This window comes from Purpureocillium takamizusanense, chromosome 8 (genome assembly GCF_022605165.1).
Source record: "Purpureocillium takamizusanense chromosome 8, complete sequence".
Taxonomy (NCBI): Eukaryota; Fungi; Ascomycota; class Sordariomycetes; order Hypocreales; family Ophiocordycipitaceae; genus Purpureocillium; species Purpureocillium takamizusanense.
This window is the reverse complement of record NC_063075.1, coordinates 1038360-1060033: the sequence shown is the minus strand read 5'-3', so window position 1 is coordinate 1060033 and position 21674 is coordinate 1038360. Positions and strand designations below refer to the sequence as shown.

Here is a 21674-nt window from a genome sequence, read left to right as displayed (position 1 = left end):
GACAGCGAGGAAGCGTCATCTCACCATCACGCCCATCAGCTGAGCGCTGCACGACACGACACAACACGACACAACACGACACAGCACAGCACAGCACAGCACAGCACAGCACGGCGCCGCGACCGAGCAGCCCATCCGTCCGCAGCGCCCATCGACGTCTACAAGTACTACAATCAATCAATCACTCACTCACACGCACTCTCGGCCGCACCGGCCACTCAGCGACGCCCGCTCGCCTGGCCCGACTGCGCTGGCTCGCGCTGCTTGACATCGAAGAACTGCCCCCTCACCATCCACGCCGTTCGTCCACTCACTCACACCGTCCGTCACACACCGCGTCCCCAGCGCCTCGCGGCCACTCGCCCAGCACCGACACACCCGCCCCGCCCGTCGCTTTGGCCTGGCCTGGCCTGGTTTGGCGGCGTGTGTGTGTGTGTGTCTGACCCCCCTCCCCCCACCATCGAGCCCCCCCCCCCCCAGCCTCCCTGCCTCCCTCAGCGAATCAGCGGGGCCCTGCGACCCCTGGACGCCCGTGACCTCATCACTTCAGGTCACTCTCTCTTCAGCAGCCACCCCAGGGCCAAAGGGGGCCGCCCATCCATCCCAGCGCCCGTGTCCACCCGCCTCCAGGGCCACCGGCCTCTGCTGGCCTCCCCCAAAAGAAGGCCGCTCGCCCACCACCAACCACCAATTCCGCCGGCCTTGGTTGTGCGACCTGCAACAACGGACGAACGGCCATAAATCACGCTCCCGGGTCGCCGTCCACGAACCGCTCGCCCGTCCCTCGCCTCGTCTGTCTTTGCGGACGGTCCCGCGGCCTCTCATTATTCAGCGTCGCCAGTCCAACTCCCTCCCTCTCTTTCGCGGCCTCTTTTGCCACGCCCGCTGCGCTAGAGATTTCGCACGACGCCCCCCCGTCGATGACAACGGCCTGCCATCGTCCTTCGCTCTTGGTTCCGAAACTCACACAGTCGTCTTTCCCATCTTGCTCATTTTGAACGCGCCGGTCGCCCTCGAGGGCCTTGCATCCTCGACACTTCATCATGAGTCCTCTGCCTCCCGACCCGTACAAGATTCTCGGCGTCTCCAAGGACGCTCAAATCCCCGAGATCCGGTCCGCCCACCGCAAGCTGGTCCTCAAGTGTCACCCGGACAAGGTTCAGGACCCCAAGCTCAAGGCCGAGAAGCAAGACGAGTTCCAAAAGGTCCAGGAGGCCTACGAGCTACTGTCCGACGACCGCCAGCGGCAAAAGTACGACGATCAGGTTAAGCTTGCCGAGCTTCGTGAGCAGTTCCGCAACAAGGCCAACATCTCCACGCCGCGCTCGTCGCCTAAGGAGTACAATGTCTACACGGCTGAACCGCGGACAACGACCCGGCCTCGGTCACCGGCCGCAGGTCCCAAGGCGTATCCCACCTACTCACGGTCATGGGAGGATGACATCGCTCGCGGTCCTCGCATTTTTGACGCCGGCACCCCTCGGTCGTCCAAGAGAGAGGCCAGCTTCGCGGAGCGCGCGTCAAAGCGAGAGGTAGAGAGAGAGCGAGAAAAGGACCGCGACAATAGGGAACGGGAGAAGGAGAGGGACCGCGAGCGACGCAAGCGGGAAGACGCTATAAGGCGTGCCGAAAAGGACGCCAAAGAGCAGCGTCGGGCCGACAAGAGGCTGCGGGAGAAACAGCGCGACAAGGAGATCCGTCGGGAGACAGATGAGAAGAAGCGCCACGCTCGGCCCTACATCGAGACGTACGACGAAGACTCGCCGCCCAAGTTGGACAAGAAGAAGTCAAGCGGCAAGCGGTATGAGGAGAAGCGGGACCGATCCTCGGGACGCGAGGACGCGCCCATTCCGCCGCTACAGCAGAGGTCGTCCTCGGAAGCCTACTTTTACGCCCAGTCGTACATCCAAGCCTCCAAAGCCAAGGGGGCGCCCGGCATTCAGCGGTCGGCCACCTACCATCCTCGCGCGCCGCAGCCCCCCGCGGCGCCTACGCCGCCCCCAGTCGCAGCACAGTCGCCGTTTGCCGCACCTCCCGACGAGGAGATACGGCGTTCGTCGGCCCGCCCGCGCCGTGGCTCCGCTGATGAACAACGACGGCTCTCCAGGGAGCGCTCGTACCACGCGTCATCGCGCGAGGCGTTGGACGACCCCGTTGTCGTCAACGCGTCGCCAGCGGCCAGGCACACGGCCCAGTTTCAAAAGTCGGCCTCGACGACTCCCGTCATGTCGAGCTCGCCGCCCCGCGTCACACGCACCACCACCATGCCCGTTGACGCGGGCTTCTCACGTCCTGTGCCGGGCATCACCCGGGCTCAGACTTTTAATGCTTTTGGCGAGAGCGCCCCACGCGGCCGCGACCGCTCGCGCATGCACTCGCAAATTGAAGAGGAGTCGGATTCAGACGACGCATATGAGCGAAGAGCTCGGGAACGCGACCACAAGCACCGGAGCCGGAGACACCGGTCGCCTGAGCCACGCGTTGAAAACGTCTCGCGCTATCAGGTGGACGGCGGGCGTGCCAAGCTCCAGAACTACTCGCGCCGCCTCGAGACCGAAGCGGACCCGTACCGCTACTACTCGACAGCTGGTGGCATCCCTGTCGTGGAAACGCGACCGCCGATGCCTCCTCGCGAGGGCAGCTATTCCGCCTCGGGGATGAAGTTCCCCAAAGTGAGGACGTCTAAGTCCTACGGGTATGACGACGTGCAGTACAGCAACCACTACTACGAGAAGCCGCATCGCGAAGAGTACTCGGCATATGCATGAATGGCGTTGGCTTTTGCTTCTCTTCCTCCTCGGGAGGGCCTGTCTTATTTGACCTTTGTCCTGGCTTTGTTTGCGGATGATTTGGTGTTTTTTCTTTTTATGTGCCTTCGGACGAGTCGGCTTCTGGTTCTACGTCTTGACGAACGAAATGTGTTGATTACGAACCCCACGGCGACGGTGCGATGCGTGCCCGGACGCTGAATGATGATAACGTATGGGCAGGGTTGGAGGCGGTCATTGGGATGCCGGCTTGTTCTACTGGCCTGGCGCTGCTGTATGCATAACACGGAGCAGAGAGCCCCAGCTTGGGACTGGGGCTGGGGCGTTTGGGATGAGGCGAGGATACCACGCTCGTTTCTAGAGGAATAGATGACCTTTTTAACCCTGAAGCACATGTTTGGTCTGCCGGCATGTGGCCAAACGCGACTCCGCGTTGTGGTCCTGGGGCGCCGCTTGTGATCGATTCGGATTCTCGGTAAGAGATCGGTATTCGTCATCAGATTTTCGGTGACTACTCTCTTCGGTAGGCTGTATCCGTTGTTGTATTCATTTCTGACGACTCGTCTGGCTAGTTTTGATACGCCGTGTTCGGTGGCCCTCGAGCGCCTGCCTGCGTGTGCCACCGAGGGGGCGATACGCTGGGACGCGGCTCGCGTGGACATGCGTGGGTTTGGCGAGACAAAGCGGCTGGATCTAAGGCTAATAAGCGCGCTCGGTGGCACGAACATTATACCCAGTAATAGCACCCTGCCCTGTGGCACATGTCTCTGCGGCTCGACGAGGACTACTACTAGTAGCAGGGCCTGCCCCTTGGCTCCTTTCGATTCGAGTCATCATCTCGGACAGGACAACACCAAAATGGTGACGAGCATCGGACAAGAAGGGGCCACGCGGTCGCAATGCTGCGGTGATGGTCAAGGCCGAGGCAGCAGCGCCGCGTCGCAGCCGAGCAGTCATGGGAGCGGCCGGGTTGGCGGTCACAGGGTCCGTGACGGAGGCGGCGACAGCCTCAAGATGGCGGCGGGTCGGTAATGGACTCCTCACTGTCGTTGCCGCCACAGCCAGCCTGGAGTGGCGGGGGAGGCGGGAGACGACAGACTGGGACGGGTGAGGCTTGCCCGCGGCCCATATTTAGCGTCCAGGCCCCCTCTCAGCAGCCTCTGCCGTCGTTGGTCTTTGCCGTTATTGTCTCTAGCGTGCGCGCGGATCCCCTGAAACTAGCATCCATAGGTAAGTTGAGGCAGCGCTAGCTCCCGAGCGCGGGAGCTGAGGTCCCTCTCTTTCACCACCAACAACTGAGTTGCATGCAGTTCCGTAATAATTCTGGACGTGGCTTCTTCCAGCTCACCTTTTTCACTGCGCTTTGACGACAAATGCTCCATTGACCTGTGGTTCCGTCGTCTGTAGGCAATGGAAACCAAGGCTTTGAATGCGGATTCCTTGCAGAATAGAGCTCGCTGAGTCTGCAAGGCGCTGAACACACAAAGCACGACGGGGTACGTCGTTGTCCCAGACAACCCTTTCCGCCTGCCTGCTCCCCTTTCGAGCCTTGTTCAGGGCGGTGACCTGAGCAAACGGGCACAATGCAATGTCCCCTCTTCATCTCCTCTGTTCTCGCTCGCAATGGAAAGCTAAACCTTGACTCATATCTAGGAGTTGCCCGCGCCCTGACCTCTGAGCGCGTGCGACATGCACCCCCCATGCACAACCATCCCATCATTTCGCCTTGGCACATCTACGGGACCAAGCGATGGAGATGGACGTCGTCTACATACGCTCCTACCCGGCGCGGCCAAACGACGTAGACGCGCTGCCGACGGACGCCACTGACCCCCGCCGCAGGTGGAGCGTCTCGATCCGCGTCAACGACCACGACCCCATCGCGGCGGTCATCACCGACCCGTTCCAGGAGGTACAGTACCGGACCGTCCTCGAGACGTACCTTAAGAGCTCGGAAGGCACCACATGGAACAATCATGACCTGACCCAGAATGACACCAGCGGCAACGGCACACTTGGCAGAAACAGAACCGGCGGCGGCGTCAGATTTAGCAGCATTAGAGTCGGCGGCAGCGGCAGACCAAGCGATAGCAGAAACGGCGGCAACGGCGGCAGACCAACAGCCATCGACGACGGGGCGTCTCGCGCGGAGTGGCTGATCCGCAAGTATGGCGAGAACCTACTCGCCCAGATTGAGCTCGCGGCGGGCATCTTCAGCGTCGGCGTCGGCGTCACCGAGGCTCAGATCTTCGTCGTTGAGCACCACGATGTCGACCCCACCAGTAGGACGCTCGGCGGCATCCACTGCCTCGCATGGGAGCTGCTTGAGGACGTGCACGCCGCCCACCTGCCCAACCTGCGCCTGCGCGTCACCCGCATCACCGACTTCCCCGCGCGGCGCTTCATGTGGCCCCCGCTGCCCCCCGCCGCGCCCCTCGCCTTTGTCCAGGCCGACCAAAGCGCCCAGTTCAAGGTGCTGCTCGTGGTGGCGCGCGACTTCAAGAGGGCTGGCGGCGATCGCGACCCCGAGCCGGACCTCGCCCAGTGGCCGCTGATGCGCCTCCAGAAGAAGCTGCGCAGCAGGCTGCTGCTCGAAGTGGTCAGGCCGGGCAGCCGCGAGGAGTTGGAGCGCCACTTGCAGCTAAGGGCCTCGCAAAATGTCGAGTTCAACCTGGTGCACTTTGACCTACACGGACGCATAATGCGCGACGAGTAAGTGTTGCCCCCCCCTTTCGACCTCTCAAGAGGGTCATGACACGTTTGACTGGGACGCTAACCGGCTGGACAGGAACGGTACGTTGGTGCCCTGGCTGCTCTTCGCCCAGCAACACGATGGCGGCCACTACTTCATGCCCGAGACGACCCTCGCCAAGGCAGAGGAGATAGCCGAGCTACTGTCGCGGTATCGTATCGAGAACGTGGTGCTTAATGCGTGCCTCTCGGCGTACAACCGGACGGGCCCGGCGACGAACCTGGCGTACATCTTTCTCAGACACGGGATCCAGAACGTCTCGGCCATGTGGTACTATGTGCACTGGCAGACCGTGGCGACGTACCTAGACACATTTTACGAGCAGCTGCTGGCCAAGTGCATAGATTTTCACGTCGCGGCACAGCGCGGGCGCGAGGCGATCCGCCAGCGGCCCACGGTACGCGCCGAACGCGAGTACCACGACTTCTTCGTGTGCGTCAACTACGCGCGCAACGTGCACCGGACGGAGAGCATGATGCGTGAGGTCAGCCCGTCGCCGTCGGCGCGGTCGCACGAGTCAGGCGCGTCCAACGCATCCGGCCGCAGCCCACGCACTGGAGGCGGATGGAGGGCGTCGACGCCGCGGATCGGCGACAGCCTCTACCTCGGCGACGAGCCCGTGATGCGGCTGCAGCTGCACCTGCTGGAGCTCGAGTTCAAGCTGACGACGTTCCGCATCGTGTACGCGAGCAACCTCCGGCACAGCGCATCAGACATGGACGCGACGATGGAGCGCATGATCAACATGTGGCTCCTGACCAACTTTGTCGACGAGGTGCACTACTACAAGGCCAAAGATTTTGCTAAGCGCAAGATGGTCAAGGGCGTCATCCCTCCCCGCGACCGACGGACGCGGGCGACGACCGGCGGATACCTGCAGCTGCTGTTTCAGCGGCCGGTGCAGGCGTTGCGGCAGACGATGCATGTGGTGCGCGAGCTGGACTCCGTTTTGGACCCGGGCTGGCAGGACGACGTGGGAGAGAACCATCGCCTCGAGCAAAGGCGATATGCCGCCTCTGACGGCCTGGGGCGGCTCGCGCGACGGGTGCGCGATGAGGGCGATAGCTTCCTGCTGCTCCTTGGCAGCGGCAACACGCAGTGGTGGAAGCAGTTTCTGAACCACGTCGAGGGCGAGTGGTGGGCGCACGTGCCCTGGGGGTTCACGCCGCACACCAGGTATGGCGCGGGGCATCATCAACTCGGGCCTGCGGAGGATTCGTCTTCAGAGACGGAAACGGCGCGCCGAGAGACATGAGCTGGTGCGGTTGACTCCCCGGCGGCATGGGGCCGAGGCGCGGATAATCATGGAGAAGCAGGTGAAGAAGCCTGCTTTGTATAGTAAACGGCATGTTTGCATGGACGGGCGGGGACTGGGGGGGCGTTTTCTGTCATTTGGGTTTTCCCTTTTTCGCATTTGGCATGGCGCACTCTTGCTTTACATGTAGAATCTTCGGGAGTCCGTCAGGCTGGGCGGCAAACGAGTACGAAGAGCCAGGGTCTACTTTGGTGTGTTGCTTCGAACTGAGCTGGTGGCCGGCGAGGGATAGCACAGGTAGCATCTGCAGAAATGTAGAGTATGGAATGACTAGAAAGTACTGCGCGGCTGGGCCCGACCCTCTCGAGCAAAAGGCTGTGACCTCATGATGAAGATGGGATCAAGTGCTTGGCTCGGAGTAGTAAGGGTACCGGCAAAGCAGGCTGACTAGTCGTCGGGACTTGCTGCTGCTGCTGCTGCTACTACTACTGCCGATCTCGGTGTGCACCGATCTCCGTTCGTTGGGGAGTTATATTTGCTTGCACGTGGCACAGACACCTTTTCGTGTCCGTCTTCGTGTTCGCTCCTTCGGGGGAGGAAATGAGGCGGGAAGCGAACAAGGTGTCATCCGTTATGCCGCCGCGCGGCGCCACTTCCGACGGAGCGAGACGCTGAGCCGGCGCCCGTCCGTGCCCCGTTAAACATCCCGTTGATTTGTCGTCCGTCAGTCGTCGTCATAATCGTCAGCTGCCGGCCGATGTCTCATTCTCTCTCGCTCCAGTGGAGGGCGGGCGGTACTAGGTAGACAAAACAGTTGAATGCTTGCACAGCATACGAAGTATGTACGTACGAAGTATGTATGTCTAAAACGGCAATCCGTCAATGGACGACTAGATGGTCTGGTCGGCGGGTTGGGGGCGCGTATGGGAACAAAACACCCTGGGAACTCTATACCCGTCAGGGGCTGCATTGCAGAGTCGCAGGGCATTCATTGCGGGGGGGAAGTGGCCGCTCGCTAAACTTCCGTGCCTCCGGGGCGGATCGGGGGCGGGGGGAGGGGCCACTCCACTGAAGCCACGGGTTGGCCAGTGCCATTACGCGGGGGGCCGCAGCGCAATCGAGCGAGGCACAGTGGAGGCCTTTGTGCAGGCTGACAGCCCAGCAGTGCAGGGGCTACTTGGGGGCCGCTGACGCGCACGCTTGGTGTGACGTACTGACCTAGGTTCGTAGTGGGCGCGCTGCAGTGGGACTCGGGAGTGAGTAGGTGGGTTCCACTGTCTGACAGCTGAGGTGCCCGGTGCCTGCCCGTTGGGGTGGCGTTTGCTTCTCAGAGGCCTTCAACTTCACTCATCCTGCATTCCGTGTCCTCGCCGTCCTTCTTGAACCCACCTCACCCGACCACCGAGGGTCGCACCATCGTCGTACTACGCATCCGCCTGGGATTAAAGACTGGTGCTGGCACCCGCAGCCCTCTGTCGCGCAACTGGGTTTCCTTTCCCTCTCCTCAATTCGCCGGGGCCGCTCAGGCAACTCACTCTTCACCCGCCCTGCTTACTGCCCCTCCTCGTCTCTAGAGCGCGATACATAACGGGCTACGCCGAGGCGTGTCTGCGTTTCCTGTATCGTCGCCGCAAGAAAAGCCCTGGTTATGGGCTCTGCGGACGTCGTGGCCAATGGCCGGGACACCGGCGGCCATGTGCTACGGCCGCGGGCGCGCAAGCCGGTGCACTCGCAGCTGTCCCACGTGTCGCGAACGTCGGCCGAGGAGAACCACCACTTGACGGTTGCCGAGCCGGACAGCGCCATGACGAGGCGAGTGACCACGATACATGTCCAATTTGTTCTTGATGTACTAACTGAGAAGGCAGCGGTCGCTCGACTCCGGTTCCCGAAAACGCGCCTCCCTCGACCAAGTCATTGTCGTCAGCCCGCAAGCAACTCCGTGCCGAGCAGCGGCGACGCATCTTCCCAACCATTGAATTCGCCTCGCGCGTGTCCCATTTCGACCCCGAGAGCGACTACCGCGACTTCCACGGCTTCTTCAACCTCTTCTGGATCGGCCTCGCCATCATGGGCATCACCACCATGCTGCGCAACTTCAAGGACACGGGCCACCCCCTGCGCATCCAGATATGGACCCTCTTCACCGTCAAGCTGTGGCACCTGGCCATTGCCGACTTCCTCATGGTCGCTGGCACCGCCGTCAGCCTGCCGCTGCACCGGTGGGCGCGCGCGAGCGCCCCCGACAGCGCCTGGACGTGGAAGAAGGGCGGCATGGCCGTCCAGAGCCTCTACCAGGTGGCCTGGCTCGCGCTTTGGATCTTCATCCCCTTTTGGCTTGAGTGGACGTGGACCGCCCAGGTCTTTCTGCTGCTGCATACCATGGTGCTGCTCATGAAGATGCACTCGTACGCCTTCTACAACGGCCACCTTTCCGAGACGGAGAAGCGCCTGCACGCCCTTGACAACCCGTCGTCGGACGCGGATCGCGGGCCCGCCTACCAGTACCCGGCGGCCGTGCTGCGCAAGGCCAGCATATCCGGGATCCCCACGTCCATGAACCCGGCCGCCGCCGCCAAGCCGACGCTGGGCGAACAGACGCCGCCCGACGACGAAGACGACGAGCGCAGCGCCGATGAGCTCGAGACGCTGCGCGAGGACCTGGCGCGGGAGCTCACCAGCCCCATGGGAAACATCACGTACCCGCGCAATCTGACCTGGTCTAACTACTTCGATTACCTGCTCTGTCCGACGCTCTGCTACGAGCTCGAGTACCCGCGCACGAAGTTTATCAACTGGACCTCGCTCAACGCCAAGATCGTCGCTACTTTTGGCTGCATCTTTCTGCTCACCATCACTTCCGAGGAGTTTATTGTCCCTGTCCTGGCTGACGCCTCACGCCGCCTCGATGAGGTGGCGGTCACCTCGGGGTCTGTATCCGAGTCGACGCTCATCCTTGCCGAGAGCATCTCGTGGCTTCTCTTCCCCTTTATGCTGACCTTTCTGCTCGTCTTCCTCGTTATCTTTGAGTACGTGCTTGGCGCCTTTGCTGAGATTACGCACTTTGCGGACCGCCACTTCTACGCCGACTGGTGGAACTCGACCGACTGGATGGAGTTCTCGCGCGAGTGGAACGTGCCCGTCTACTCGTTCCTGCGGCGGCACGTGTACAGCGCGAGCAGGCCGCACACGGGCAAGGCGGGTGCCATGGTCATCACCTTCCTCATCTCGGCCGTGGGCCACGAGATTGTCATGGCGTGCATCACCAAGAAGCTCCGCGGCTACGGCTTCGTCTGCCAGATGCTGCAGCTGCCCATTGTCATGCTGCAGCGGACCAAGTGGGTGCGGGGGAGGGAGACGCTCAACAACGTGTGCTTTTGGTGTAGCATGATCATGGGACTCAGCATGGTGAGAATACCTCTCTTTTTTGTCCCTGTTCCCAGACATCTTGCTAACGTGGTTGCAGATATGCGCGCTATATGTCTTGGTTTGAGCGTCGTGGCAAAATGGACACAGGAATAGAGAGGCTGCCTTCAGATACCCATAGAGCTATTCACCGCCATCATCGTCAGCAGCGACTCCGCGCGTGATTTAATTTATTTCGAAGCTTGGCGCTCCCTTACTCCGCATCGAACGGCATAGCCTGGCTTGGCATATTGCGCAGGTCTTACCCCGCGACGTTGGGGTCGCAACCCAGGCAGCGAGCCCGCGGACCGGAAAATCTCGCCGCAGTACTCGGTTATGCCATGTTGTGTCACCCTTTCCGCGTGGCAATAGCCGCCAACCTTGGATCGGGATACGTTTCTTTGCGGGAAGCCATGTTGGCATCGACGAGAGGAGAGCAAGGAGGCAGATCCCGGCGTCTGATGCTTCCGCGGGTACAGGATGCGGCCAATCCCGGAGAAAGATGGCCCGATGGAGATTCAGAGGATGCTCCCCAGCATCACTGCCTCGAACAAGTCCAGCTGTTCTGGAACGGGCGTTATGGAACGTCGACAATGCGGAGGAGTCTGGGGTTGATGCCGCCGAGCGTCTCTTTAAGCTTCATGTGGCACCGCGCTAGCGACGCGGATCGTGCTTGGCTCGACGACACCGCGGCACTCGCAGGACGGCTCGCCAGAATACCGCAGTGAGAAGCCCGCAAATCAGCGAGTCAGGGTGAGCATGTTCTCTGCTGTATGCATGCGCGGCTGAACGAGGTGTTGAGACGATACACATGGCCGTCATGGATGGATGGGGATGGATGGGACTAGCATTCGCTTTCCGGGCAGGCACGCCGATATAGGGTGTCGTCGCGCGTCGTCCATGAATCATCTGCGGTTGAGTGCTGCATGCAAGCGGAACGGATGGCGTGTTTCCATGCACACAAGCTCCCCAGTTGATACTGGCTTGTCTGCGAGCTGCCGCGGACGACCTGCTCACACGGCAAGCGAGCTAGCTGCTCGTCGCGCTGATGACGGGCCTGTCCAGGGTGCTCCATGGATGAGGCGCCGTGCTTGATACACGCGGTGCTGAAATAGGTGCCGGGTTGCGCGGCGCTCGATCGATCTCTGCCACATCTAGGAACAACCTGGGCGCGGCGGGAGATGTCGGACTTGGCCCTCTAGAAGCAGCCTGCTTCCTGCGTTTGTGGCGTCGTGGGTGTGCCACCAAAGGGGTTTTGGTGTGTACGAGGAGCGGGGGGAGTTTCCATGGCAGCCAGAGAGGTCGGGCGGAGAGGTGTTACCGCAGCAGGTTTCGTACGAAGACGTATAAAAGCAGGATCTCGCGGCCACGACGAGGGACATTGCAGGGAGAGTGAACCAAGAGACTCCTCGTGCTCCCCTACTACTGTTGCTCCTTCAAGCTCGGTCCCTCTATTCGCCGTTGTGCCCCCTTTTCCATCTTCTTCCGTGGCCGTGGTTTCGTTTGTGTCTTGTGTCCCCCCGCTCACCCGCCGTGCAAGGTCACTCTGTCTTTCCCCGCCACTCGATACCACGCCATGGAAAAGCGAGACACCCAGGTCTCGCAGGCCGAGGACCAGGCCGCCGGCGGCGGCGGCGACGACGTCACCAAGGTGGCCGTGGCCAAGGCCGATTACTCGGGCGCCCGCGAGAAGACGGACCCCAAGGAGATTGCCTTGGTGCGCAAGCTGGACAGATGGATCATGGTACGTACGTACGACGACGGAAGAAAGGAGGGGACGACAAAAAACAAACACCTTGACTTTTTTTTTCCTTTGTCTCTCCACGCGGTGCGGGCGGGCGGGCGGTCGGGCGGGCGGGCTGCGCCGTGCCTGTGCCGTGTCTGTGCCTTGCGACTTGGACGGGCGGCCGGTGACGATGGCGCCTGCAGGCGTGCTACGTACGAGCGAGTAGGAGTAACGGTGGGGGGTGTTGATGAAACGGCACTGTCTGGCTTACACATGTTGCACTTCGCATAGCCTATGCTTTGGAGCATGTACTGGCTCAACTACCTCGACCGGAACGCCATTGCGCTTGCGCGCCTGAACGACTTGGAAGAGGACCTTGGCCTCACGGGCACGCGTACGTGAATCAGTCACTCACCCACCTCACTCGATCGCTCCGTTACCACACAATCAAATCACAGCCCCAGCTACGTCGACGGGGTTACAGCTAAGCAGATGCTGATGATGGAACCCTCCCCCCTTTCCCCCCTTATGCTTGGGATATGCTTCCCCTTCTAACGTGTTTTGAGGTGTTAGAGTACCAGACGTGCGTGTCCATCTTGTTCGTTGGGTATATCCTCGGGCAGCTGCCTTCCAATATGTTTCTTACACGCACCCGTCCTAGTCGATACATGGTGAGCAAAACGCATTTTCTGTGGTCTCTCCTGTCTTTCTTTATCCCCTCTCTCACAGTTTCTTTCTTTCCATCCAAGCTGACGTACGTACACACCCCCTACAGGGAATCATGATGATGCTCTGGGCCGTCGTCAGCGGCCTCACCGCCGTGTCGCGCGACTTCGTGGGCCTGCTCCTGACGCGCTTCTTCCTGGGCGTCACCGAGGCGCCCTACTACCCGGGCGCCGTGTACCTGCTGTCCGTCTTCTACACGCGCAAGGAGGTGGCGACGCGCATCGCCGTGTTGTACACGGGCAACATCCTCGCCACGGCCTTTGCGGGGCTCATCGCCGCGGGCATCTACCACGGGCTCGACGACGTCGCCGGCATCAGCGGCTGGCGCTGGCTCTTCATCCTCCAGGGCGCCGTCACGTTCGTCGTCGCCGTCGTCGGCTTCTTCCTCCTCCCCGACTTCCCGCGCACCACCTGGTGGCTCACGCAGGAGGAGCGCGACCTCGCCTACGGCCGCATGGAGCTCGACACGGCTGGCAACGAGGGCGAGACGGGCGCCGTCAAGGGCCTGAAGCAGGCGGTCAGGGACCCCGTGGTTTGGATCTTTGCGTTTATGGCGCACATGCATCTGGCCGCCAATGGCTTCAAGAACTTTGTAGGCTCCTCCTCCTCCTTTTCCTCCTCGTCCACCCACCCCCTTTTTTTCTACTCTGGGAACAACCTCCTCCTTCCTCCTCCCCCTTCTCCCCTGTCTACAATCGCTCAACATTGTCGTCCCCCCGTCTAGTTCCCCTCGGTCGTCGAGACGCTCAACTTCAACACGACCGTCACCCTCGTGCTCACCTGCCCGCCGTACCTCGTCGCCGGGGCCGTCACCATCCTCGTGTCGTGGTCGTCGGGGCGCCTCAACGAGCGCACGTGGCACATCACGGCGTCCAAGGCCGTCGCGGTGGTGGGCTTCGTGGCGGCGGCGTCGGCGGCGCCGGGCGACGTGGCCGGGCGGTACGCGGCCATGGTGGTCTTCACCATCGGCACGTACGCCGTCAACAGCCTGATCCTGGGGTGGTGCGGCAGCGTGTGCGCGCAGACCAAGGAGAAGAAGGCGGCCGCCATCGGCCTCGTCACCACGCTCATGAACTGCAGCTTCGTCTGGACGCCCTACCTGTGGCCCAAGTCGGGCGCCCCGCGCTACGTCCTCGCCATGGCCAGCAGCGCCGCCTTCAGCATCGCCACGGCCGCCCTGGCGTGGCTGGCCAAGGCGATTATGCTGCGGCGCAACAGGAGGCTCAAGGGGGAAGGGGATGTGTCTGTCTTTTACGTCTACTGAGCCGTGAGCGATATGGATGGTGAGGGTCTTGTCTTGTCCTTATCGAGTGGTCCGATGAAACGGAGCTCACATGGGCAAGCGGATAGGCCTTTGTAAGTGTAGTTGGAGTATACGATGATATTGAAGACGCTGGTGTTTTGATACTATTACAGCCCCATGTTTGAGTAGTAAACCGAAGTGTACATACAAACGACACGTGAGCCTCACCTCACTGCAAAATCCCTCCAATACCCCCATCGTGAATACCAAAACCGGGAGTCACCGTGAGACCCCGTCAGCGCTTGTTCTTAATACTGTAGGCACTTTCGCCCAACTTGGCAGCTGGGTAGAGGCTTGGCTCACGCCGACTTGGAAAGGTTGAAACAGCCAAAGCAGCAGCAGCACATAGCGCGCGCGCACACACACACCAAGGACCAGTAGTAATAATAATAATAAGACGGGCGCATATTCGGCCGCACGCATATAACATTTTGGCCCTGCCAGCGTCGACACATAATTATTCATAGTCCATCATGCCGGTTGAGTCACAACAAGGACAACAACAACGAACAACCACAAACCCACGCAACACGCCGAGAGAGATCACGTCTCATGCGGTAACGTTGGCCATTGATTGGGGCTTCTCCGCGCGACAACAACAACAACAACAACAACACCATCGATTGAGCCTCCTCATGACAGCAAGGTTATAAAGGCTGCGTCTGGATGGATACATAGGGTCTCACTCATCTCACGATAATATCACTCGGACGCCCCCTCGTTCATCATCACTCGCAGCACCTACATCATCATCATCATCAAGTCTCATCACCAAACCAGACATCATTTCAATTTATACATCATCATCATCATCATCATCATCATCATCACCACCACCACCATCACCATGACCGATCCAGACACCACCAACGCTCCTCCCGCCTCTGAGCCCACCACACCCCCCTCCCGCTCATCCACCGTCACCCTCCGCGAAATCGACAAGGACAACTGGCGTGCCATCACCTCCCTCGCCCCCCTCCCCTCCCAGGCCGCCAACGTCTCCACAAACGCCATGTCCCTCGTCGAGGCCCACTACAGCTTCGACGCCTGGTTCCGCGCCATCTACGCCGACGACACCCCCGTCGGCTTCCTCATGATGTCCATCTGGGACCCCGACGACTGGTACTGCATCTGGCGCTTCATGATCGACAGCCGCTACCAGAAGATGGGCTTCGGCCGCCAGGCCGTCCTCCTCGCCATTCAGCACGTCAGGGACAATCACCCCCAGGCTAAGCTGCTCCGCCTCATGTCCGCCAGCCCCGACGGCAAGAAGGGCACCCTGCCCAAGGACTCCCCCTACAAGTTTTACGCCAGCCTGGGCTTCAAGGACATTGCCGACATTGACGAGAGAGGGGAGATTGAAATGGGCATGGATCTGTAGCCCACCATCGCCACAGCCTTATTGGCTTCTCACTGCAATGGTGCACGCACGCACACGCTACGTCACACGACAAGCAGCGTTCTTGGTCAACTTCATGGTTTGCGTAAACTTCATTATCTACCTTGCAGAGCTAGCTAGAGTACAGCGTCCCAAAAGGCATTATCATAACGATGCAAATCAAGCAGCCCATTTGCTCTAAACCGCAACTCCGTATGAAACTTTTTGCGTCTCTATCCCGTCGTGTTCGTAAGCTTAGTCGACCTCCTCCATGGCGCTGTCAGCCGCGGCGGCGGCGGCAGGAGCTTCCTCGGTGGCAGCCGTCTCGGCGGGCGCCGAGTCGTCCTCCTCGATGTTGAGGCCAAGCTGGACAAGCTTGTGGATGCGCTCGGCGAAGCCGGCGGGCTCGTCAATGGTGAAGCCAGAGACAAGCAGCGACGTCTCGAACAACAGCTGCACAATCGACTTGACAGTGCGGTCGTTCTCACCGTCGGTCTCGACCTTCTTCTTGAGCTCCTGAATGATGGTAGACTTGGGCGAGATCTCAAACGTCTTCTTGGAAGACATGTACGAGGACATGGAGGTGTCACGGAGGGCCTGGGCCTTCATGATGCGCTCCATGTTGGCGGACCAGCCAAACTGGCCGGTACGGATGGCGCAGGGGGCGAGGCCGAGCTTGTGGGAGACGACGACCTTCTCGACCTTGTCCCCGAGGACGTTCTTGAGACTCTTGGCAAGGCTCTCGTACTCCTTCTCCTCCTCTTCGCGGGCCTTCTTCTCCTCCTCGGTCTCCTCAAGCTCAAAGTCCTTGGTAATGTCGACGAGCTTCTTGTCCTCGAACTCCTTGAGCTGCGTCATGGCGTACTCATCAATGGGATCGACGAGGAAGAGAACCTCGAAGCCCTTCTCGCGCAGGGCGTCGAGGAAGGGCGACTTGGCGACGGCCTTGATGGACTCGCCCGTGATGTAGTAGATGTTCTTCTGGTGCTCAGGCATGCGGGTGACGTAGTCGGAGAGCGACGTCATCTCGTCGCCAGACTTGGTCGAGTTGAAGCGCAGCAGCTTGGCCAGGGTGGGGCGGTTCTGCGAGTCCTCGTGGATGCCCAGCTTGATGTTCTTGGAGAAGGCGCTGTAGAACTTATCGAATTGCTCCTTGTCCTCGGCGATCTCATTGAAGAGCTCGAGCGACTTCTTGACAATGTTCTTCTTGATGACCTTCATGATCTTGTTCTGCTGGAGCGTCTCACGAGACAGATTGAGGGGCAGGTCCTCAGAGTCGACGACACCCTTGACGAAGCTCAGCCACTCGGGAATCAGGTCGGTGGCGTCGTCGGTAATGAAGACGCGGCGGACGTAGAGCTTGATGTTGTTCTTGGTCTTCTTGGTCTCGAAGAGATCGAACGGGGCGCGCTTGGGGACGAAGAGAATAGCGCGGAACTCGAGCTGACCCTCAACCGAGAAGTGCTTGACGGCAAGGTGATCCTCCCAGTCGTTGGACAGCGACTTGTAGAAGGAGGCGTACTCCTCCTGGGTGATGTCCTGGGGGTTGCGGGTCCAGATGGGCTTCTGCTTGTTGAGCTCCTCCTCCTCGATCTTGGTCTCCTTGACCTTCTTGGTCTTGGGCTTCTTCTCCTTCTCCTCCTCCTCATCATCGACCTCCTCGATCTTGGGCTTCTTGTCGTCGCCCTCCTCGGTCACCTCCTCGACCTCGGCGTCCTCATCGGGGACCTCGGTCTCCGTCTCCTTCTTGACGTGGAGGTAGATGGGGTACGAGATGAACTCGGAGTGCTTCTTGATGACCTCCTTGATCTTGGACTCGTTGAGATACTCGGCCTGCTCGTCCTTGAGGTGGAGGATAATGGAAGTGCCGCGGCCGAGCTGCTCGCCCTCGGTGTCGGCGGTGATGGAGAAGGTGCCGCCGGCGGACGACTCCCAGATGTACTGCTCGTCATCGTTGTGCTTGGAGACGACGCTGACGCGGTCGGCGACCAGGTAAGCAGAGTAGAAACCAACACCGAACTGGCCAATCATGGAGACGTCGGCACCGGCCGTGAGGGCCTCCATGAACTGCTTGGTGCCGGAGCGGGCAATGGTACCCAGGTTGTTGACCAGGTCGGCCTTGGTCATGCCGATACCCGTGTCGCGGATGGTCAACGTCTTGGCCTCCTTGTTGGGGATGATGTCGATGCGCAGGTCCTTGCCAGAGTCGAGCTGGCTGGGGTCCGAGAGGGCCTTGTAGCGGATCTTGTCGAGGGCATCGCTGGCGTTGGAGACGATCTCTCGCAGGAAGATTTCCTTGTTGGAGTAGACGGTGTTGATGATGAGAGAGAGCAGCTGAGAGATCTCAGCCTGAAACTCGAAAGTCTCGGACATGATGGCGGTTCGTGAAGAGGGTATCTTTTTTCCGGAGGGCAAAGTATTAGCGGCGTGTAGACGAGGCGGGCGGCGACACCAGTAAGGTGTGTATATATGCTTTTTGGGGAGGGGTGTGCGGCGGCAGCAGCTTACCTATTACGCTGCGATGGGAAATGAACGAGTTACAAGAGAGCAACCTCTATCAGCTTCTCGCGAATGAGGGGAATGGAATGTGAGAGGGAGGGAGGATGTAGGAAGAGGAGGAGGGAGAGGGAAGCCGAGGGGGAAGGGAAAAAGTAGTTCTAAAAAGGTCGGGTGTGGTGCTCCAGCAAGTTGGGAGATTCCATGAGATTCTATGGCGCAGCCTTCCACAGCAACCAGCAGCGGGGCGCTGATTGGCTACGAGGAGGCCCTGGAGCCTTATGGAGCCTTCTAGAGCCGCACGCAGTAGCTCTTGGGGGGGCTCTCACGGTGGCCGGGCGGTGGCCTGAGGGGGGCCTGTAGAGGCATTAGGGGGCGGAGGCACGTCGATGGATATGGGAGATCAATTCTGCCTGCTGCTGCGAGCGGTTATGACAATTTTCCTGGTTGAGCCCGCTCGCGACATGGCTCAATTGATAGCAGATAACAGGTGCCGGTGCTGCTGCTTGGACCCTTGGACGAGGCTGCGGGATGCCTTAACTTTAGCGGTAGGTCGACGCTAGTAGTGCCTTCCATCACTGCCCGCCCATGAGATCCCCACTGCTGCCCATGGAACGCCGCCCGGCCTGGCATCTGTCGACTTCCAATTCACCAGCGGCACCTCCAGCCCGGCAACAGGCAGGCAGTGGAGCGCACAGCTCAGGAGGGTCCCTCCCATCTCCCCAGTCCAGCACCTCAGCCGGGGGTGCCTCTTATCTTATCGCGGCGGCCCTGGAACCTTGGAGAAGCAACAACACAAACTCGCCCTGCCACCGAACTTCACACCGTGGACCAAAAACACCACGGCCGGGGTCAATGGCTAGGGTCAATGGCCAGGCTTCGTCGGGTGTGCTGGACACGGCACGTGCGGCTGCGAGTGTAGCACCGCATCAATTGAGCTCGTCTGTGGCACCGCTCGTCCCCCAGTCGGGAGACAATGGCGGCTGTGCACCGGCAGCATGCTTTTGTTTCGCGGCGGGCCTTTGTCCATGCCGCCTGCCGTTCGCCTCGCCTGGCCTGGCGAGAGAGGCCATCCCCAACAGTAATGAATGCCCTGCCCTCCCCTTGTTGTTCATTCACCACCAATTGTGTGCCACGTAGGTACCTCTGTATGTGTATGGTCTGTGTGCATGGCTACATACATGTACATGCAAACGGCCTCGCTCTCTCCCGCTCGCACATCACTCGCACATTCGAACCCTCCACCACAACACACACATCACACCCATTGCATCGATACCCACGGTGATGTCTCTGCATCCGCCATCGCCGATCATTCACACTGTACCATGGTAATCTGCAAGCGCCCCTACAGTGCGTCACGGCCGCCGGCCAAGAAGCAGAAGCTCGCCCACCCTCAGACGATGCCCGAGTCGTTCTGGAACTGCCTGGCCAATCCGCCGCTCACCCGAGGCGCTCTCGAGGAGCAGACTCGAAGGCTCGGGGCCGTCAAGCCCGACTTTCACCACTCGGACGAGTTTCTGTTGAGCCCCGAGTTGCCGGAGGACAGCTGTGGCAAGCTGCGCAAGTTTTCTATGCATGGCGGCCCTGACATGCGGGACGTCATAGGCGTACGTTTCCTTTGCTCGATTTCTACCTCCATTGTCACAAGTATATCACGTCGATCTGGCTAAATCTAACAATTGTGTAGTATTGCTGCTACATTGACGTCGACGAGGACGAGGATGACTTGTACGACCCCGCCAGCAGCACGGCTCCAGGCGTCCACGTCGATGAGGACGGCCCCTTTGACGATGCCTTTGCGCAACACCTCGTCAACCATGGCGTCTTCCCCAAGGACGTCTTCCCACACGGGTTTGTTTCGGGCAGTAAATCTCCCCCACCGCCAAAGAACGTGTCCGAGCTTCACAAGGTCTCGCGTCGTCGACGAGCCTCCCTCGCCGGCTCCGATTCCGGCTATGACGAGTTCATCAAAACAGATGACTTGGTCAACGACGGCAAGGAGACACCCGACGCACTCCTGTCGCTCCTTGAGAACTTAGACGAGCAATGTCCAACCGTGGGTGGCGGCGTGCCCTTTACCAATCTCGACCATCTCACCGACGGGTCCCTCGTGGCCGCAGAACCCACCACGTACCACGGCGTGCTCCGGAACTGCTTCAACCGCCGCTTCCTGGCGAAGCAGCACCAGCAGATCGTCCCTTCGCTCGACCACCTGGCCCCTGTGCTCCCCACCGTCTTCCTCGAGGCCAAGTCGCCCAACAGTTGCGAGAAGGCGGCCGTCTGCCAGTCCCTCTACGTCATGGCCCTCGGAGCGCGTGGCTTCAGAAACCTTCAGCGCGCCGCCAGCGGTTCGGACTCGGCCGTTGTGGACGACGACAGGGCGTATACATTTGCCGCCGTGTACCGGTGCGGCTGGCTCCTGCTCTTTGCGTGCTACGTGCGCGACCAAACCAAGAAGGGCTGGTGCGTGCCCGTATTGCTGGGTGAGTGGGATCTGCGGGCGAGCCGCCAGAGCTTCTGCGACGGCGTGGCGGCATATCGCAACGTGAGGGACTGGGCGGCCGCGAAGCGGGTAGAGCTCGTGCAGCGAGCAAACAAATGTTGCTAGCCCGAGGAGGTGGATGGTATGTGGCTTGCATTGCCATGAGCGTTAGGCGTTTAATAGTACAGTCTATAGAAAGCAGATGCATCAACTCATTACCCTCGCATCTCCCTCAGTCCTTTGCAATGACACCCCCAACAAGTCTGTACTTCCTGTCCGCGTATGCCAGTCCAAATTCGTCCGACCTCTTCCCGGATATCATCTCGACAACCTCCCCAACCACGATGACGTGGTCGCGCACCTTCATCAGCCCCCCATGCGGCCCGTCGCTCAACACCCTGCACCTCAGCACCCACAGCACGCCCTCGCCCTTGAGCAGCGGCGGCCGACCGGCCACGATCTCCACCTCTGCGTCACCGCCATCTAAGTCATCGAACACGCCCTCGACGTTGCCGCGCGTGAAGTGGTCGGCCACCGCCGCACCGGCCTCATCCCCAGCAAGGACATGTATATTGAATTCGCCACTCGCGGCCACGGCATCGAGGCTGCGGCTCGGCGTCGCGACGTTGAACGTTACGAGCGGCGTTGGAGAGAGCGTCAGCGATGTAAATGACGACATGGTCATGGCGCGCGGCATGGCGCCGTGTGTAGCGGTGCACACGACGACAGGGTTCGTGAGGAGGCGCATCACGGACCGGAGTTGCTCGGGGAGCGACGTCTCCGCGTCCGGATCGGCGGTCGGTGGCGACGGCGGCGAGACGTGGAATGAAGGGTGGTGGGTTTTCGAACAGACAGTTGCTGCTGATGTTAGCCAATTCAGCAGACGATAGGTCTTTTGAGGCTAGGGAAGGGGGAAGGTGTGTACCTGGTGATGGCGGTGGTCGACGAGACGTCGAGGCATAAGGAAGCGGCTTCTTACCCGTCAACCACGCCCCAATCTCCAGCGCGCCCATGACCCCATCGTGGACACCCCTCGCGACGCTCTGGAGGCTCAGCGTCCGGGCTTGCACGCACGCTCCAGCCAGAGGAGGAACTCTGCCGGGGCCCGGTCGCAGGTTAGGTGCCGCGCGCAACGCATTGCGCATCGCCCTGCAGGTGTTCATCACGCCCGCGAGCGCATTATGCAGCGATGAGACGCAATTGCGATTGGCGAAGGGCTCGCGAGCGGCGGCGAATGTGTGGTGTTGATTTCTCGACGTCACAGAAAATACACACAATGGTGGGTAGAGTGGGTTGTTGGTGTTGGCTTATCGATAAAGAATTGGAGCACCACACCACCAGCCGCAACTTCGACACGGCCATTTGTCCAGTCTCCACGCC

The 21674-nt window shown here is 60.5% G+C and overlaps 10 protein-coding genes across 12 annotated transcripts; 8 read left to right on the top strand and 2 right to left on the bottom strand.

Annotated features, from left to right (window-relative positions):
- Positions 1 to 1043: 1043 nt before the first annotated feature.
- On the top strand, positions 1044 to 2768 carry JDV02_008367 (uncharacterized protein; the record flags this gene model as incomplete). The annotated part of the gene is made up of 1 exon (XM_047989956.1): positions 1044 to 2768. The coding sequence occupies one exon, from the start codon at positions 1044 to 1046 to the stop codon at positions 2766 to 2768; it is 1725 nt and encodes a 574-aa protein (XP_047845962.1).
- A 597-nt stretch (positions 2769 to 3365) lies between these two features.
- Positions 3366 to 4040, top strand: JDV02_010875 (uncharacterized protein). The gene has a single exon (XM_047992617.1). It carries the CDS (start codon positions 3429 to 3431, stop codon positions 3798 to 3800), a length of 372 nt encoding a protein of 123 aa, XP_047845961.1. The 5' UTR covers positions 3366 to 3428; the 3' UTR covers positions 3801 to 4040.
- On the top strand, positions 4041 to 7120 carry JDV02_008366 (uncharacterized protein). 2 transcript variants are annotated; one of them, XM_047989955.1, is made up of 4 exons: positions 4041 to 4264; positions 4422 to 4680; positions 4770 to 5480; positions 5557 to 7120. In XM_047989955.1, the coding sequence occupies exons 3-4, from the start codon at positions 5173 to 5175 to the stop codon at positions 6773 to 6775; spliced, it is 1527 nt and encodes a 508-aa protein (XP_047845960.1). In that variant the 5' UTR covers positions 4041 to 4264; positions 4422 to 4680; positions 4770 to 5172; the 3' UTR covers positions 6776 to 7120. The 2 variants fall into 2 exon arrangements, with proteins under 2 accessions (XP_047845960.1, XP_047845959.1); XM_047989954.1 differs by having other exon boundaries at positions 4422 to 5480.
- Positions 7121 to 8423: 1303 nt separating this feature from the next.
- On the top strand, positions 8424 to 10268 carry ARE2_2 (Sterol O-acyltransferase; the record flags this gene model as incomplete). The annotated part of the gene is made up of 3 exons (XM_047989953.1): positions 8424 to 8587; positions 8644 to 10183; positions 10242 to 10268. The coding sequence occupies 3 exons, from the start codon at positions 8424 to 8426 to the stop codon at positions 10266 to 10268; spliced, it is 1731 nt and encodes a 576-aa protein (XP_047845958.1).
- Positions 10269 to 10521: 253 nt separating this feature from the next.
- On the top strand, positions 10522 to 10908 carry JDV02_008364 (uncharacterized protein; the record flags this gene model as incomplete). The annotated part of the gene is made up of 1 exon (XM_047989952.1): positions 10522 to 10908. One exon carries the CDS (start codon positions 10522 to 10524, stop codon positions 10906 to 10908), a length of 387 nt encoding a protein of 128 aa, XP_047845957.1.
- An 848-nt stretch (positions 10909 to 11756) lies between these two features.
- Positions 11757 to 13896, top strand: JDV02_008363 (uncharacterized protein; the record flags this gene model as incomplete). The annotated part of the gene is made up of 5 exons (XM_047989951.1): positions 11757 to 11924; positions 12198 to 12300; positions 12480 to 12577; positions 12682 to 13224; positions 13357 to 13896. The coding sequence occupies 5 exons, from the start codon at positions 11757 to 11759 to the stop codon at positions 13894 to 13896; spliced, it is 1452 nt and encodes a 483-aa protein (XP_047845956.1).
- Positions 13897 to 14419: 523 nt separating this feature from the next.
- JDV02_008362 (uncharacterized protein) lies at positions 14420 to 15503 on the top strand. Its single transcript, XM_047989950.1, has one exon. It carries the CDS (start codon positions 14783 to 14785, stop codon positions 15314 to 15316), a length of 534 nt encoding a protein of 177 aa, XP_047845955.1. The 5' UTR covers positions 14420 to 14782; the 3' UTR covers positions 15317 to 15503.
- Positions 15413 to 18078, bottom strand: HSP82 (Hsp90 chaperone hsp82). Of its 2 annotated transcripts, XM_047989948.1 has the most exons (2): positions 17822 to 18078; positions 15413 to 17710 (listed from the first exon to the last, which is right to left on the bottom strand). In XM_047989948.1, exon 2 carries the CDS (start codon positions 17684 to 17686, stop codon positions 15569 to 15571), a length of 2118 nt encoding a protein of 705 aa, XP_047845953.1. In that variant the 5' UTR covers positions 17687 to 17710; positions 17822 to 18078; the 3' UTR covers positions 15413 to 15568. The 2 variants fall into 2 exon arrangements, with proteins under 2 accessions (XP_047845953.1, XP_047845954.1); XM_047989949.1 differs by having other exon boundaries at positions 15413 to 18078.
- A 391-nt stretch (positions 18079 to 18469) lies between these two features.
- On the top strand, positions 18470 to 20515 carry JDV02_008360 (uncharacterized protein). The gene is made up of 2 exons (XM_047989947.1): positions 18470 to 19419; positions 19500 to 20515. The coding sequence occupies exons 1-2, from the start codon at positions 18898 to 18900 to the stop codon at positions 20418 to 20420; spliced, it is 1443 nt and encodes a 480-aa protein (XP_047845952.1). The 5' UTR covers positions 18470 to 18897; the 3' UTR covers positions 20421 to 20515.
- On the bottom strand, positions 20425 to 21543 carry JDV02_008359 (uncharacterized protein). Its single transcript, XM_047989946.1, has 2 exons — positions 21220 to 21543; positions 20425 to 21152 (listed from the first exon to the last, which is right to left on the bottom strand). The coding sequence occupies exons 1-2, from the start codon at positions 21455 to 21457 to the stop codon at positions 20527 to 20529; spliced, it is 864 nt and encodes a 287-aa protein (XP_047845951.1). The 5' UTR covers positions 21458 to 21543; the 3' UTR covers positions 20425 to 20526.
- Between the last annotated feature and the right edge of the window lie 131 nt (positions 21544 to 21674).

Excerpts from the sequence above, each read along its gene's own strand:
- JDV02_008360 (XM_047989947.1), top strand. The coding sequence starts at position 18,898 with ATGCCCTGCCCTCCCCTTGTTGTTCATTCACCACCAATTGTGTGCCAC. Across the intron at positions 19,420-19,499 it reads ACATGCGGGACGTCATAGGC|TATTGCTGCTACATTGACGT; the intron begins GTACGTTTCCTT and ends ACAATTGTGTAG.
- JDV02_008366 (XM_047989954.1), top strand. The coding sequence starts at position 4,519 with ATGGAGATGGACGTCGTCTACATACGCTCCTACCCGGCGCGGCCAAAC. Across the intron at positions 5,481-5,556 it reads GGACGCATAATGCGCGACGA|GAACGGTACGTTGGTGCCCT; the intron begins GTAAGTGTTGCC and ends CCGGCTGGACAG.
- HSP82 (XM_047989949.1), bottom strand. The coding sequence starts at position 17,686 with ATGTCCGAGACTTTCGAGTTTCAGGCTGAGATCTCTCAGCTGCTCTCT.
- JDV02_010875 (XM_047992617.1), top strand. The coding sequence starts at position 3,429 with ATGCGTGGGTTTGGCGAGACAAAGCGGCTGGATCTAAGGCTAATAAGC.
- JDV02_008359 (XM_047989946.1), bottom strand. The coding sequence starts at position 21,457 with ATGAACACCTGCAGGGCGATGCGCAATGCGTTGCGCGCGGCACCTAAC. Across the intron at positions 21,153-21,219 it reads TCGACCACCGCCATCACCAG|CAACTGTCTGTTCGAAAACC; the intron begins GTACACACCTTC and ends TAACATCAGCAG.
- JDV02_008362 (XM_047989950.1), top strand. The coding sequence starts at position 14,783 with ATGACCGATCCAGACACCACCAACGCTCCTCCCGCCTCTGAGCCCACC.